Source organism: Nansenia antarctica, assembly GCF_963989245.1.
Source record: "Nansenia antarctica genome assembly, chromosome: 6".
Lineage (NCBI taxonomy): Eukaryota > Metazoa > Chordata > Actinopteri > Argentiniformes > Microstomatidae > Nansenia > Nansenia antarctica.
The window spans coordinates 42658390-42672437 of record NC_137676.1 but is presented as its reverse complement, the minus strand read 5'-3'; the positions used below and the strand labels follow the sequence as shown (position 1 = coordinate 42672437).

At 41.3% G+C, this 14048-nt stretch overlaps 1 protein-coding gene across 1 annotated transcript; it reads left to right on the top strand.

Moving 5' to 3' along the window:
• Positions 1 to 7259: 7259 nt before the first annotated feature.
• mapk13 (mitogen-activated protein kinase 13) lies at positions 7260 to 14048 on the top strand. Its single transcript, XM_080534989.1, has 12 exons — positions 7260 to 7593; positions 8315 to 8444; positions 8813 to 8871; positions 9821 to 9926; positions 10164 to 10193; positions 10665 to 10712; positions 10800 to 10914; positions 12389 to 12460; positions 12791 to 12870; positions 13031 to 13109; positions 13285 to 13458; positions 13643 to 14048. Exons 1-12 carry the CDS (start codon positions 7481 to 7483, stop codon positions 13726 to 13728), a joined length of 1092 nt encoding a protein of 363 aa, XP_080391115.1. The 5' UTR covers positions 7260 to 7480; the 3' UTR covers positions 13729 to 14048.

Here is a 14048-nt window from a genome sequence, read left to right as displayed (position 1 = left end):
CTAGTACACTGGACATAGGTAACACATAGAGAGGCTTCTCCTCTCTCTCTCCATCCTACACTACACTACACTACGCATCCTATACTACACTACACTACGCTAGCTCGCGGTGTTCGGGTGACAGCCAGGGCGCGTTCGTAAATACGCTCTGGAAATCTGATCAGCACTCACGGAATGCCTCTTGTCCAATCAAATGACTTGGTCCCTTTATGACGTTGAACCCAGTGTGCGCTCCGGGGCTCTCATAGCGAATTTACGAACGCAGCCTCAAGTTCAATACTCGCGACACACACGGACTGGTCCAGTTTCACTAACCACTGTGTAGAGTAGTAGACGCATCATTTCTACTAACACAGTAATATGACTACATGATCACACTAGTCTAGTCGTGTTTAAGCCCACGTTTCACTCTCTACTCCTAGACACACACTGTCCTAGTCACACACACTCCTAGTCACACACACTCCTAGACACACACTGTCCTAGACACACACTGTCCTAGACACACACTCCTAGACACACACACTCTTTTTTATGATGTGTAGTATAGGATGTGTGTAGGATGGAGAGAGAGAGAGAGAGAGAGAGAAGGCAGGGTGGGTGTAGGATGGAGAGAGAGAGAGGAGAAGCCTCTCTATGTGTTACCTATGTCCAGTGTACTAGAACCACTCTAACAGGAGTGTTTGTCCGTGAATAACACCGGCTATGCCCGGGGTAGAAACACAAGACTATAGCTGGATAAGGTCTACAGGTCTACACGGTCATTTTAAGCCGTCGACCAGCCCTCTACGACCACGGGAAGTCATGTTAAAAGTGAAGATACTTCTGTTAAACTAAGCTAAGCTAAACATCGCTAATCGCTAACTCCCTCCTAACGTCAGATCAGATAGATATAAGGGTTATTTTGATAAACCGGATACATTTTGTGAATATATATGGTTACTTTCTCGCCTGAAAACATATTAAAACTTCATAAAATGACATATTAACACTTGTAGAGCCAAATTAAAGCTTTTCGCTAATGGCGGCCAAAACGGAGGTTTCAAAAACACTAGACTGCCGTGTCACAGTCGCCAGCTGGTCGTGACGCGTGCCAGCTGGTCGTGACGCGTTAGGTCGTGACGCGCTGATGGCCGTGCACACGATTTGGCAGTGCACACGATTTGGCATGACAGCTCCACCAAATAGTCCTTTATACATTTCATTTAACATTTTGGGCTGGGTGATGCCCCCCCCCCCCCCTCTATCTGGTAGTTTTCCAATTGTCAGCACAAATCCGTTGCAGCTGCAGCAAGTCTTCTCGTTAGCATTGGCCTTCAATTCCTCTCCTGTGTGGGTGCGAGAGTGTACTGTGTGTTATCAGCTTGAGTGTCCTGCTAGCGTCTCGTTCTCATGGTGATATCCGTACTTTGTATGAGCAGAGCATTGTGTCAGTGTCCTTATCAGAATGTCTTGTTATCAGAATGTCTTGTGAAAACACAACTATTGAAGTTACACAGTAATATTAGGATTCGATTTACAAGTTAGAAAAATAGACTTATCATTAATCATTAGTTATGGAAGTACAGAAAAATAGAATATTATAACAGCAGGTGTAAAATGGTTGTTAGCACATAGGTAAAAATAAGTAATTTACAGGCAGTTTGAATCATAAAACGTTCTTTTAGTCAGGAGCTTGTATTTCTTCTTGTCGCTCAAAAACAGAACCTCTCTTTTGGCTTTGCGTGACCTTCCTATTGTTCTCAACTGACCGCAGTCACATATTATTTAAATGAGCACATAGTACATGATTTATCACTTCTAGTTATTTTAATACAAATTCCCAACAATGGACTTGCTCTGCCCGCAGAGGTGATGGGCTTTGCCAGAGACCCGTTCACTGCTGCAATAGAAGGGGACTTATCCACCAGAGGAAAGGGAGTGGTGCCTTCCATCGACGAGGGGAAATTCATACTCGAACTTGTTGACATGCAGTCATCCGTAACCATGGCACAGGAGCTTCGCACTAATGGACCTGCGAAGTTTTGGAGTAATGTCAACGTGCATAAAAAGCAGCTCTCGTTGTTCCCTGACTGACAGTACTCTTCACCAATGCCTTCGGATTGCATTGACATCTTATGAGCCAAATGTCACTGCTCTTGTTCAGAATAAAACATGTCACTTCTCACACTAAGAAAGTCAGCAGGGTAAAATTAGATTAGATTCAATTTTATTGTTTAACTGTAATTGTAACTTGTTAAATTCAACGTGCACTCAAGGCGTTGATGGATATTTTCATTCAGTTAAAAGCACTTTGTGATGTGCCTGGGTCAGCTATGACCAACATTTATATTTTACAAAAGGACATTTTTTTATTGGTATACTACTGTACACTTTTTTATGCACTTTGAGATTACTTTTGACGTGCCTGTGTCAGATGTTACCTAATTTTAAAGGAAAACTATAAATAAACTGCTTGTATTTCATTAGGCCTACATTCATTTGTGTTGGTTTGAAATGTGTCATTGTAGTGTATTTTCATGCTCTGTAACCATAGCCATGGCCCTCTAAACAATGGCCTTTTGACGTGCATGTGCAGAGGATGGAATGTCATCATGGGAAGATATAATTGCATTGGGGCCCGAGTCAGCAAGACGCCCATAGGAATGTCATCATGGGAAGATATAATTGCATTAGGGCCCGAGCCAGCAAGACGCCCATAACATAGGTTGCATTGGAATTGTATTAGACCATAGGGTGAGTTGCATTATAATAAGACAATGACATCCTATTTGCAGGACAGAGAATGACCTCGCCTACTATGATCTCACTGGTATACTTTGTATTCAACCAAATTAAAATAACGTGGACTCAGCGACAGTGGGAGTGACAGGGTATAAAGTCCTCTACGCAGATGGGCTCTGCCTCTTTCTTTTTCTTCACATCCATCACATCCTGTGACCGATTCGGACCATCAGCTCCATTGAGGGGCCATGCTGTGTAACCTGCTTTTTTGAATAAACAAGTCTTAAATTTGCTCAAGAACTCTTCTTCATTTTTAGTAGTAACAGATACCAATATATACGAAATCATTACCTGGTGCCTAGGCTACTGGCCGCTGAAAATGTCTGGCCCAGCAACATTTCTTGGTTTTCAAATCTGGCCCAACTGAATTTGTAATTGAATACCCCTGCTCTACCGTCTCCGGTTCTACCTGGTTCACCTTTCCTCCTCTGGGTCATCCGGGCTCTCCGTTTGGGATGTCTGTCCATTGTTGCGGCTATTAATAACAAGTTAAAACACCTTTGTGGTCTCAATAAAACATACAATAATACAGTAAACACCTTTGTGATCCGTTACCGTTAATAAAACAAACCGTCATGGAATGTTGGGAAACAATTCCAATTTCAAACTGGCACTCGCGCGGCTTCGTCACTGTCACGACAATCGCACGAGCTCTGTCGCAATTAATTGAAAACAGTCGGTTGCTAAGCAGCACACACTTCTATGAGAATTTTTTTAATTCTATTTAAATTGTAATTTTAACTTACACATATTAATGGACGTGTTATAATGCGCTAGCCTATGACACAAACTCGAAACACAAAACCTTGTTATTTCATAACACGTGACAAATTATTTAGAACTTACTGATAACAATAATAAAACGTTATTATTATTATTATTATTATTATTATTATTATTATTATTATTAATAATATTATTACTGTCTCGAAACACCGTGATGACGGAAGGTTGGATCCTTGACTTGAAGGAACATCACACACCTGTTGACGGGAGGATTTACGCCTAAAACCAAAGTCCATAAAGTTCCCAAACCAACAAGTCCCCCTACGTTTTGACCTCTACCCTGTTGCATACTCACCTTTTTAACAACGTAAAATCTGTTCAAAAAGCAACAGAGCAAAAATAGTAATAGTAGAAATAGCAATTTACTAGAGGCTGCTTCTTGCTGGGTCGCATCCACCTGCGACACCATCTGTCATACTTCAACTCACCACTAGATGGCGATAGTAGCGCGATAATAAATGGAAGAACACGACCAGGGGGCCATTCCACTAAAGGTGGATCAGTATAGCGGCGATATAAATAAATGCGGCGATCAGGCAACTCGAGATTGGAATTCAAGCCTCAGGTGATTCCTCGAACGAGGATCAGGCTTGTGTGATGAGTGTTCACAGAAGACAGGCTTACAAATCTTCGATATGGGCGCGTGCACGCAGACATAAAGAGCCCAGAAGAGTCGATCTGTCGAAATGAAGATACTCCACTCTGCAGGGGTACTACATTTGCGCAGAATTCCCGAATTATTGATCTTTATGAAGACGGAAAAATAAGATGTAAAATAGTGCAATACTGCCGCAATTAACAAGGCGAGGGAAATGGTTTGGCAAGAAATTGCTGACCGATTAAATGCGTAGGTCATACTAGCCCCAGTTATTGTTATATGTTCATATTTTAATAAATGAATATTACTACTGTGGTGATATCAGCAGCAGGCTACAAACCATCATATCGCCACGATGGCCTAGTGGTATCGACCGCTGCCACAGGATTTATTCATCATTTTTAGACGTGGTTCGAATCCCTCTTCAGACGCACTTTTTACTGCATTTCGTTGTCTGAATCTAATCTAAAATCTCATCTAAAAAAGTATGTAGGCTATAAAATTATGGTGCAGGCTAATTTACAAGAACTGACACGATTACAATGGTGTTTGAAGCCTTTGCATGAAATCTTCGGTTAAATGTAAAAAAAATAATTACTTAGTCAAGTCTTGAACTCGCAACCTTTGGGACTCCAGCCGGCTGCCTTAACCACTGCGCCAACCAGACCGCTGTGATAACAGCAATGCAAGTTGATAGACATACCTATTCATTTTATTTTATTTTTTACACTTTTTAATTTATGTATCCATCGATCTATCTATCTATCTATCTATCACACTTTCAAAATATCTAGTTATCTATCACACAATCAAACTATCTATCGATCGATCACACTTGCAAATTATCAAATTATCTATCTATCACACAGTCAAACTATCTAATCTATCGCGACCAGGCTAATTATATCTGACTCAGAAGGAGCTCAACCAAGCAGCGAATTATTTGAGCCACATTGATGGAACCGAACGCAAGCTAACATTATCGAGGCTTAGAACTTTATCGAGCTTCGTGGAATAGCCCGCAGGTCCATGAACCTGTTTGTCAGATGGCATAACATTGATTTCATGAGGTGAACATTAATTATTGAGCTCTTAAATGCAAAATGCATATTCATGTGTGCATTATACCCACTTACAGAGAGAGAGAGAGAGAGAGAGAGAGAGAGAGAGAGAGAGAGAGAGAGAGAGAGAGAGAGAGAGAGACACAGACAGACAGACAGACAGACAGACAGACAGACAGACAGACAGACAGACATAGAGAGATCTATCTATCTATCCATCTATCTATCTATCCATCTATCTATCCTCTATCTATCTATCATCTATCTATCCTCTATCTATTTATCTATCTATCTATCTATCCTCTATCTATCTATCTATCCTCTATCTATCTATCCTCTATCTATCTATCTATAACATACATACACACCTAACATAAACACACACACACATACACACCTAACACACACACACACACACACCTAACATACACACACACACACAACTAACATACACACACACACAGGGTTGATGTGAGACAAACATCCTTCAGATCAACCTTCACGGTGGGGAGATGAGTGGACCATTCTCTCTCTCCCTCCCTCCCTCCCTCCCTCCCCCTCTTCACAGTGAAGGAGTGAACACTTAGAAGAGTGTAGTAGAGAAACATCGTGTGCGTTCGTAAATACGCTCAGAGAGTCCTGAGAACACACAGTGGCCCACGATGACATCACAAGGCATGACTGACATCTTCTGAAGGTACAATGGTGACATCATACAGCTGTGACATCACACTGCTGTGACATCATAAGGTTCATATTAAACCGTACTGATGACTGTTAACGATAAATGACCTTCGTCAAATACTGATCCAGACTCCCCCCCTGACTCCCCCCCCATCCCCCCTCTTTCTCTCGAATCTACCGGCATTTGACTGCCGCTGGACTGAGGAACACCATAGGCACAGCACATCGCCATAATAGTGATTTTTTTGTTATGCTTGTTGTAAATAAAAGTTCTATGATGCATTGAAATGACATTAAACTAAGATAATACGATGGTCATCATAATTTTTCTAATCTTTATTAATAAGCTATTACAGAAACAGTAGTGACATAGAGCGAAATCTGTTGTGGTAAGATGGCGGTTAGCGAAGAAATCTATGAACATGGGATGACGATTTCCTTTGACCAATCAACAGTGTGCAGCGTCACACGTCACACGCAGCCTGGCAAAAAAGTACCCTTCCAACTTTCGCTACCCATCCCGAACAAGAACTATTTTAGTTCTTGTTTGGCACGGGTACCAGAAATGGCACGGGTACTTTTGGCAGTGGAAAAAGGATAATAAACCGGGCTGACCAGGGCTGGCCCTGTAGTGGAAAAGCGCCACAAGAAGGACTCTGTTGCAATAATCCAGGCAGGAGGTGACAATCATGTATTAATGTTGGTGCCCTGAAATAGGGGGGTCTATGCATAAAAAGTGAACATTTTAAATGGTGAAACCAATCTGAAAAAAAGAAAACATTGAATTAAAGCTGAGAAACTGTTTAACCTTGTAGCAATGTTTGATTTCAAATCCAAGCTGTAGCCAAGTAGTTAAAAGAAGACAGAACGCTTCCCCTTTCCAATACGGAAATATGGTTCTATCTAGTCCCACTCATCCAATTCTTTGAGAACCATCAAGAAGTATCTGCTATGTCTTGGGATTGGGCATAACGATAATTTTTTCCCTTGACTTAAGTAGCCTACTTCCTTACTTCATTCAGTGAAAGGTGAGAATTTCCCATAAATAATGTTTTAGACTATAGGCCTAAGCTACATCTAGGTATGATATCTGATTCTAACGTGTAGTGTTGTTTTCCATTTATGTAGCCTAATGTGCTGATTAATAAATCATTTAGAATTTAATTTATTCATAACAAGTACAGTACCACCTACCACCATGTGTGGGTGTGAACGGAAACTGGAGTCATCGTAGCTGACATGTTTTAGCAAGAACCTCTGAGCTTCACAGAACATTAGAGAGCTATGAGTTATTGGGTCGTCATATTTTTCTGATATTTCGCATAGTGAAATAGCGTGGGCCGTCAATGATCAACTCCAGTAATAGCCTACTGTATCTTGGACATATCACCTAGCCAATATTGCAAACCTTCCTCATGGTAAACCCCACAGTGCTTTCCATTGAGCTATTGACTTATTGCGACTGGTGTCGTGACCTTTTTAACAAGTAGTTGCAGCAACAGCGCGTGGGAGGAGGTGGGGAGAAGTACGTGCTTGTCTTTGCTTCGCGATCTCACCGAATCTCAACATGGAGGCTCAGACACGGTTTCACCGAGAGGAGATCAACAGCACGGTGTGGGAAGTCCAGGAGAAGTACACACGGTTGAAACAAATCGGGACCGGGGCGTACGGTTCCGTGTGGTGAGTTGCATGACGTCGCCTGTACACTGTCACTGCTCTTGAATTCATGTCTCGCTTGTATTCACACATGTTTACAATGTAACCAGACTAACTACTGTTATCGTGTCTTAAGCTGCTGCAAAGAAAGTGTGTTGCAACTATCTACTCTAAGTATTGGTCAACCTCGAGTTATCATGTCAACGCTAACGCATTATGGTAAACAAAACATTTCACGCTGAGCTTATACCTGTTCTCAGAAACGCTGCTATCACATACGTTTTGGTCTATTGTAAGGGAGGGTAGTTAGAGTCTATCTTAAGCAATTTACCCCGAGGGCTGTGAAGACAGTGTGCACATTCACCATGTTTAGACTAATCAGCAGCATACGTTCCCACAAGCAAATAATTGTTAAAGGGATAGTTCACCTAAATTCTAAAATATTATTATACACATATTATTTGGTTCCTTACCCTGGAACTGATTCTATGGACAATGACAACTTCAATGAACACTTTGGTTCAGTTTATCTGGGCACTGTAACTGCTACGTTAGATTTCAAGGTTTACCTGTAATATTGCTTTGGGTTCCTACTACCTAGTTCCTAATTCAATCTCTCAATTGTATCCTTTTATTGCAGTCTGTACCAATGAATATTAAACACCATGCAATATTGAGTACATAAAGTGTAATGTAAATTGTATTTTTTTTTTTTTTACCTAATATTATTTTCTCTTTACCTCAGCTCATCAATAAATGAAAAGACTACAGAGAAGGTGGCCATCAAGAAGCTACACCGGCCTTTCCAGTCAGAGATCTTTGCAAAGAGGGCGTATCGTGAGCTGCGACTGCTCAAACACATGAAACATGAAAATGTGAGTACACATGGCCTGGTCTTATCTTAACATGTAAATGTAAATCTTCCCTATCATGCAATAATACTTATTCTCTTTGACTCTGAAAAAATCACTTGCCTTTCCCTACCAGAGTCATCAGATTTTATGCTGTGCATTTTTCTGCTATATGTGGCAAGTGCTCACAAAGCTGACCGTAAAATTATAAGAAGATATACTGTGACTTTAAAACTGACATGCACAATTTCTGTATAATTGTCGGGAAGATAATGGGAAACATTTCTATCCCTTATCACCAACCTTCCCTGCCTTTTTGTATCTTTCTGAAATGTGGAACCTACAGTATTCCTCTCAACCACTTCTCTCTCTCCTCTGAAAATTCCCGTCAGGTGATAGGGCTTCTGGACGTGTTTACTCCCGCCTCTGGCCTCGACAGTTTTCAGGACTTGTGAGTATTTACCACTTATCTGTGACATCAGTCAGAGTAAGGCCTGAGGCTGAGGTGGAGAATGTCTTTGATGATCTGGTAGGAGACATTGACTTGATTAGCTCAACTCTTGTTGCTCAATGCATTGTCCATGCAATCTCATTTTGGGAGTGGTCCCTTGCGGTTTCAGCTGTGACAGATTGAGGGTGTGATGGAGAGAGAGAGAGAGAGAGAGAGAGAGAGAGAGAGAGAGAGAGAGAGAGAGAGAGAGAGAGAGAGAGAGAGAGAGAGAGAGAGAGAGAGAGAGAGAGAGAGAGAGAGAGAGAGTAGAGAGAGAGAGAGAGAGAGAGAGAGAGAGAGAGAGAGAGAGAGAGAGAGAGAGAGAGAGAGAGAGAGGAGAGAGAGATAGAGAGGAGAGAGAGAGAGAGAGAGAGAGAGAGAGAGAGAGAGAGAGAGAGAGAGAGAGAGAGAGAGAGAGAGAGAGAGAGAGAGAGAGAGGAGAGAGAGAGAGAGAGAGAGAGAGAGAGAGAGAGAGAGAGAGAGAGAGAGAGAGAGAGAGAGAGAGAGAGAGAGAGAGAGAGAGAGAGAGAGTGTCTGTGTCTGTGTGCCAGTTAACCCCATATGAGACACTAACCCTTACCACAACGACTTCAGCACATGTTGTACACATGTTGTACTATGTTGCACACTCTCCAAAAATTACCTATGAACTTTGAGCTCCTGTAACTTTCAGTTGAACCAGGGGTTCACTCAGTATAGGACAAAATGTTCAGAATGTTGCAGATAGAAATGTTATGGAGCTGCACAATCCATCCATTATTCCACCTGATCAAGAGTCATGTTTGTACTACACAAGAAATTAAATTTCTGCCTGAACATTCTGAGAGCACCTGGTGTCATCGTTCACATAAAGCCAGTCAATGGGTAGTTCTGTTGATGTGGTAGTGATGATACCTATGTCTGTCCACAGCTATCTGGTGATGCCTTACATGTTCACAGACCTCTCCAAAATCCGTGGGGTTCTGTCAGAAGATCGAGTGCAGTTTCTTGTCTATCAGATACTCTGTGGACTAAGGGTGAGTGTGTGTGTGTGTGTGTGTGTGTGTGTGTGTGTGTGTGTGTGTGTGTGTGTGTGTGAGTGTGTGAGTGTGTACATGCGTGAGTGTGTACGTGCGTGCATGCTTGCGTGCGTGTGTGTGTCATGGGCAAATTTGAATTTTTGTAAGTATTTCAATGGAATTATCTTTTATGGTTGATGTTCTATATCATAGTACTTAAAAAATGGTCTACTTTTTCTCCTCTTCTGGTCACAGTACATTCACAAAGCTGGCATCATTCATAGGGTAAGTGGCATTAGAGATACATGGCATTTGAAAGAAGGACTATTTCTGCTGTGAAGCATGAGAATGTTATTTTAAATAGTCATCATTAGCATTGCGCCATCAGAACCCTGCCCAAACAGGTAGGATGACTAGACTTACTCCTGATAAATTCCCTGATATCTTTCACGTCTTTCACGTCTAGACACGCCCTGCCCAATGATGTTGTTTCATGGAACAACACCCTTGTAGTGTATGTGTAAGTGTGTTGATTTGGAAAGTACGGTGGGTAACTGTGAAGTATAAGATGGGCAGAACAAATGTTATTTTACATAACACCCTAACTGCCTGTTACCCATCCACCTGGTTTGTCGTTACTAAAACCGTTGATAGATTTAGTGGTTATACTCTAGGTTTATTATTTCTGCGGTATAAAAGCAACTTAATCTCAGCCACAACACTCTGCATTTGAGTCACACTTCTGTTCCTTTGCAGGACCTTAAGCCCGGTAACCTGGCTGTAAACCAGGACTGCGAGCTGAAGGTTTGTAATCATGAATAGGATAATTCATGAAAAATCAATGCAGAGAATAAGTCCTGGATTATGACTATGGCTTTGCTGATGATGCAGATCCTGGACTTTGGCCTGGCTCGCCACGCTGAAGCAGAGATGACCGGCTATGTTGTGACTCGCTGGTACCGGGCGCCTGAGGTCATTCTAAACTGGATGCACTACACCCAGACTGGCAAGACCATCATAGCTATTACACACTCTCACCCTCATAGATCTTGACTGTAGTTTGTAAAACGCGTGTATTGTCTAGTCCAGTGTTTCTCAACCCTCTCCTCGGGGTGCCCCAGCCGCTACACATATTTGATCTGTTCCACCACCAGCACACCTGATTCACCTAATCAAGTACAAACCATAATTGCTTTGTACTTGATTAGTTGAATCAGGTGAGCTGGTGGTGGAACAGATCAAATATGTGGTGTGGCTGGGGCGCCCCGAGGAGAGGGTTGAGAAACACTGGTCTAGTCAATACCATAATGGCTGGGACACACTGGATAACTACCTCAGCAGCGCGTGTGCATTTCATTTTGACGCCCATGTTAACAGGATAGAGCAGCCACACAGCCCGCTTGAGCCGCGCATGCCGTGGCGCCTGGCTGCAGCGGCACGCCATATAGAGAGTCGGAGTCTCGTCTATTTTTTCGGTGTGACGTCATACTAGTGTATTCATCACTTCTGCTATCTGTTTCAAATTAAAAGCCACATAGGTACTAATATACTAAAATAGGTATATTACATATACGGTAGTCATAGCAGAAACCCCACATAGGCTATAATTATATTATGTTAATAAGTTAAAAGAACATCAGGTGAAGGGCAGTATTTTGCAGGGGTTTCTCTCTCTCCCTCTCCTTTTCTCTCTCTCTTGCTCTGAACAAGGGTAAACAAAAACAACGTGACTGCTTTCTGGTTATAACTGTTTCACTTTTCGAACTGCTCATTAAAGATGGATGACAGCAGAGACTGAACCCAGAACAATTTATAATGAAGTGAAATGAAACATTATATTATTGATGGCCATTAGCAAACGCAAACTCAATGTGCAAAGATAGGGCTGGCAGTAGCAGCTCCGCAGCAGAAACTCTGTATGGAAACCGCAAGCGTGAGAGCCGCAGCAGCTCTGCCATGCACACGCGCTGCTGAGGTAATGGTATCCAGTGTGTCCCAGCCATAATAGTTTAAAACGTTATGGTGCTGACATGAGACAACAATGCGTCTTATCTTGTCAAGTTTAATGTATGATATACATGTACATTATGTGCTACATCAGACTGGGGTCAAATATGTAAAATCAAAGTGCACTCAATTGTACTAGGCAAACTAAATCAAAAGCAGCAGCAGGTATTTAAAAGTACTTGACATAATGTATTTGACACAGATCTGAACTGCACAAATGCATACTGGAACTATGTAGGGATAAGGCCTCTGTAATGTAAGTATGTGTTACCAAATATAGCAATAACCGAACAAGAAGCTGAAAAATTTAATATATCTGCCACACTGTTCTTCATATCACGATGATCTGACCATTTGAGTGTGTTAGTAACCATACTCCAAGACTCACTGACTCTGTATGTACAGTATATGTGATGTGGTTTTCAATGTCATGGTTTTAATTAAAATGTTTTACCTATACACTCCCATTCTAGTGGATATCTGGTCCGTGGGATGTATAATGGGAGAGATGATCAATGGGAAGACTCTGTTCAAAGGGAAAGACTGTATCCTTTCATTTTACTCTACTTGTGCAATGTTTTTGTCTATATAAGGGCTTGTTTTTGTCTATATAAGGCAGAAAGATTAATCCATGTCTGTTACTTGAATTTTCATGCAAATCACCCATTGACACAAGTTAGGATTTGTCCCAAGGTGCCTCCGCCATATACAGACCTCCTGAAAAGTGTTATTTCAACGTTTGTCATTTACTCTGATATCCAACTTTTTCTCTACTAATACTGTCCATCTCTGTTCTTGACCTTTGACCTGAGCCAAGACAGCCAATCACCAATAACAGAAATTGAAGCAAATAGACTCTAACCTTTGACTCGCAGACATGGACCAGCTGACTCAGATCATGAAAGTGACTGGAGTACCAGGACCTGACTTCGTTCAGAAACTGGAAAGTCAAGAGGTAGATTTGGCACCTGGATATTACCTGAATGAGAATGTGGTGTATATTTTGTTATAAATTCATAATTCTAATCTCTCCATGGAGTCAGAATTTGTCCATTGCTAGATTTGTCCACGTAAATGACTGAACATTTTTCTCTCTTGTGACTTTTTGTAAAAAGGCAAAAAGCTATGTACGATCTCTCCCCCACTTTCCAAGAAAAGACTTCTCAATGTTGTTCCCCAGAGCCAGTGCACATGGTGAGTTCAATTGATTTCACACACATTCTCTGCAATGCATTTGTTATTGCGCATGAAATGCTGTTATTCACATTTTGTACATCAGTACAATACTTGAATTTGGTTGTTCTGTAATCCAGTATCATCTCCAACCTGTTGTCTGTTATTCACTGTTTCTCTTCTGAACTTTTTCAAGCTGTTGACTTGCTTGAAAAGATGCTGGTCCTTGATAGTGAGGCTCGGTTGACAGCCGAAGGTGCTCTGGCACACCCATATTTTGATGGCTTGAGGGACCCAGAGGATTGCCCTGAGCCACTGCCATATGATGACAGTCATGACAATGCCACACTGCCACTCGAAGAGTGGAAACGTAAGTGCCAATTCTCTTCTTTTTTTTCTCTTTAATATTAGATATTGGTCACATTTTATTTTCAGATCTAAGATTTTGTTTTTAATTTGTCAATTTGTTTTACAAAGTTACTTATCTTTTACTTACTTTTATTATTGTTACAATATACTGTAGATATTTCATTGTCTAAACCTTTTCCTCATAGGGTTATCCTTCAAAGAGGTGAAGAGCTTTGTGCCATTCCCACGGCGTGATTCCAAGAGACGAAACACACTGACTATGTCCCATTGATTCCATGCTAGTGATGTGAAACAACGTTGTTGTGATACCATAAACTAACAAACACACACACACTATACTAAATTGTTTTGAAAATACATTTTGTTTCAGGAAAGACTGGGATTTGGAATTGTGAGATACTGAACTACATTCCAGCCAATTCAAATGGCCACTCAGTTTTTCAGCAATCATAGTGAAGTCTTTGTTGTTCTGCAAATGTTTGTCAACATAATTAGTATTGTGACACAAAATGTTACTTTTACAGTTCTTACCATGAGTCTTACTGTATTTTTACTGTATTGAAAGAAGACGTTATGTGAGGTAAGACCTCT

Coding starts and splice junctions, on each gene's coding strand:
- mapk13 (XM_080534989.1), top strand. CDS start 7,481: ATGGAGGCTCAGACACGGTTTCACCGAGAGGAGATCAACAGCACGGTG. Junction 8,445..8,812: donor AACACATGAAACATGAAAAT/GTGAGTACACAT, acceptor AATTCCCGTCAG/GTGATAGGGCTTCTGGACGT. Junction 10,915..12,388: donor GATGCACTACACCCAGACTG/GCAAGACCATCA, acceptor CTCCCATTCTAG/TGGATATCTGGTCCGTGGGA.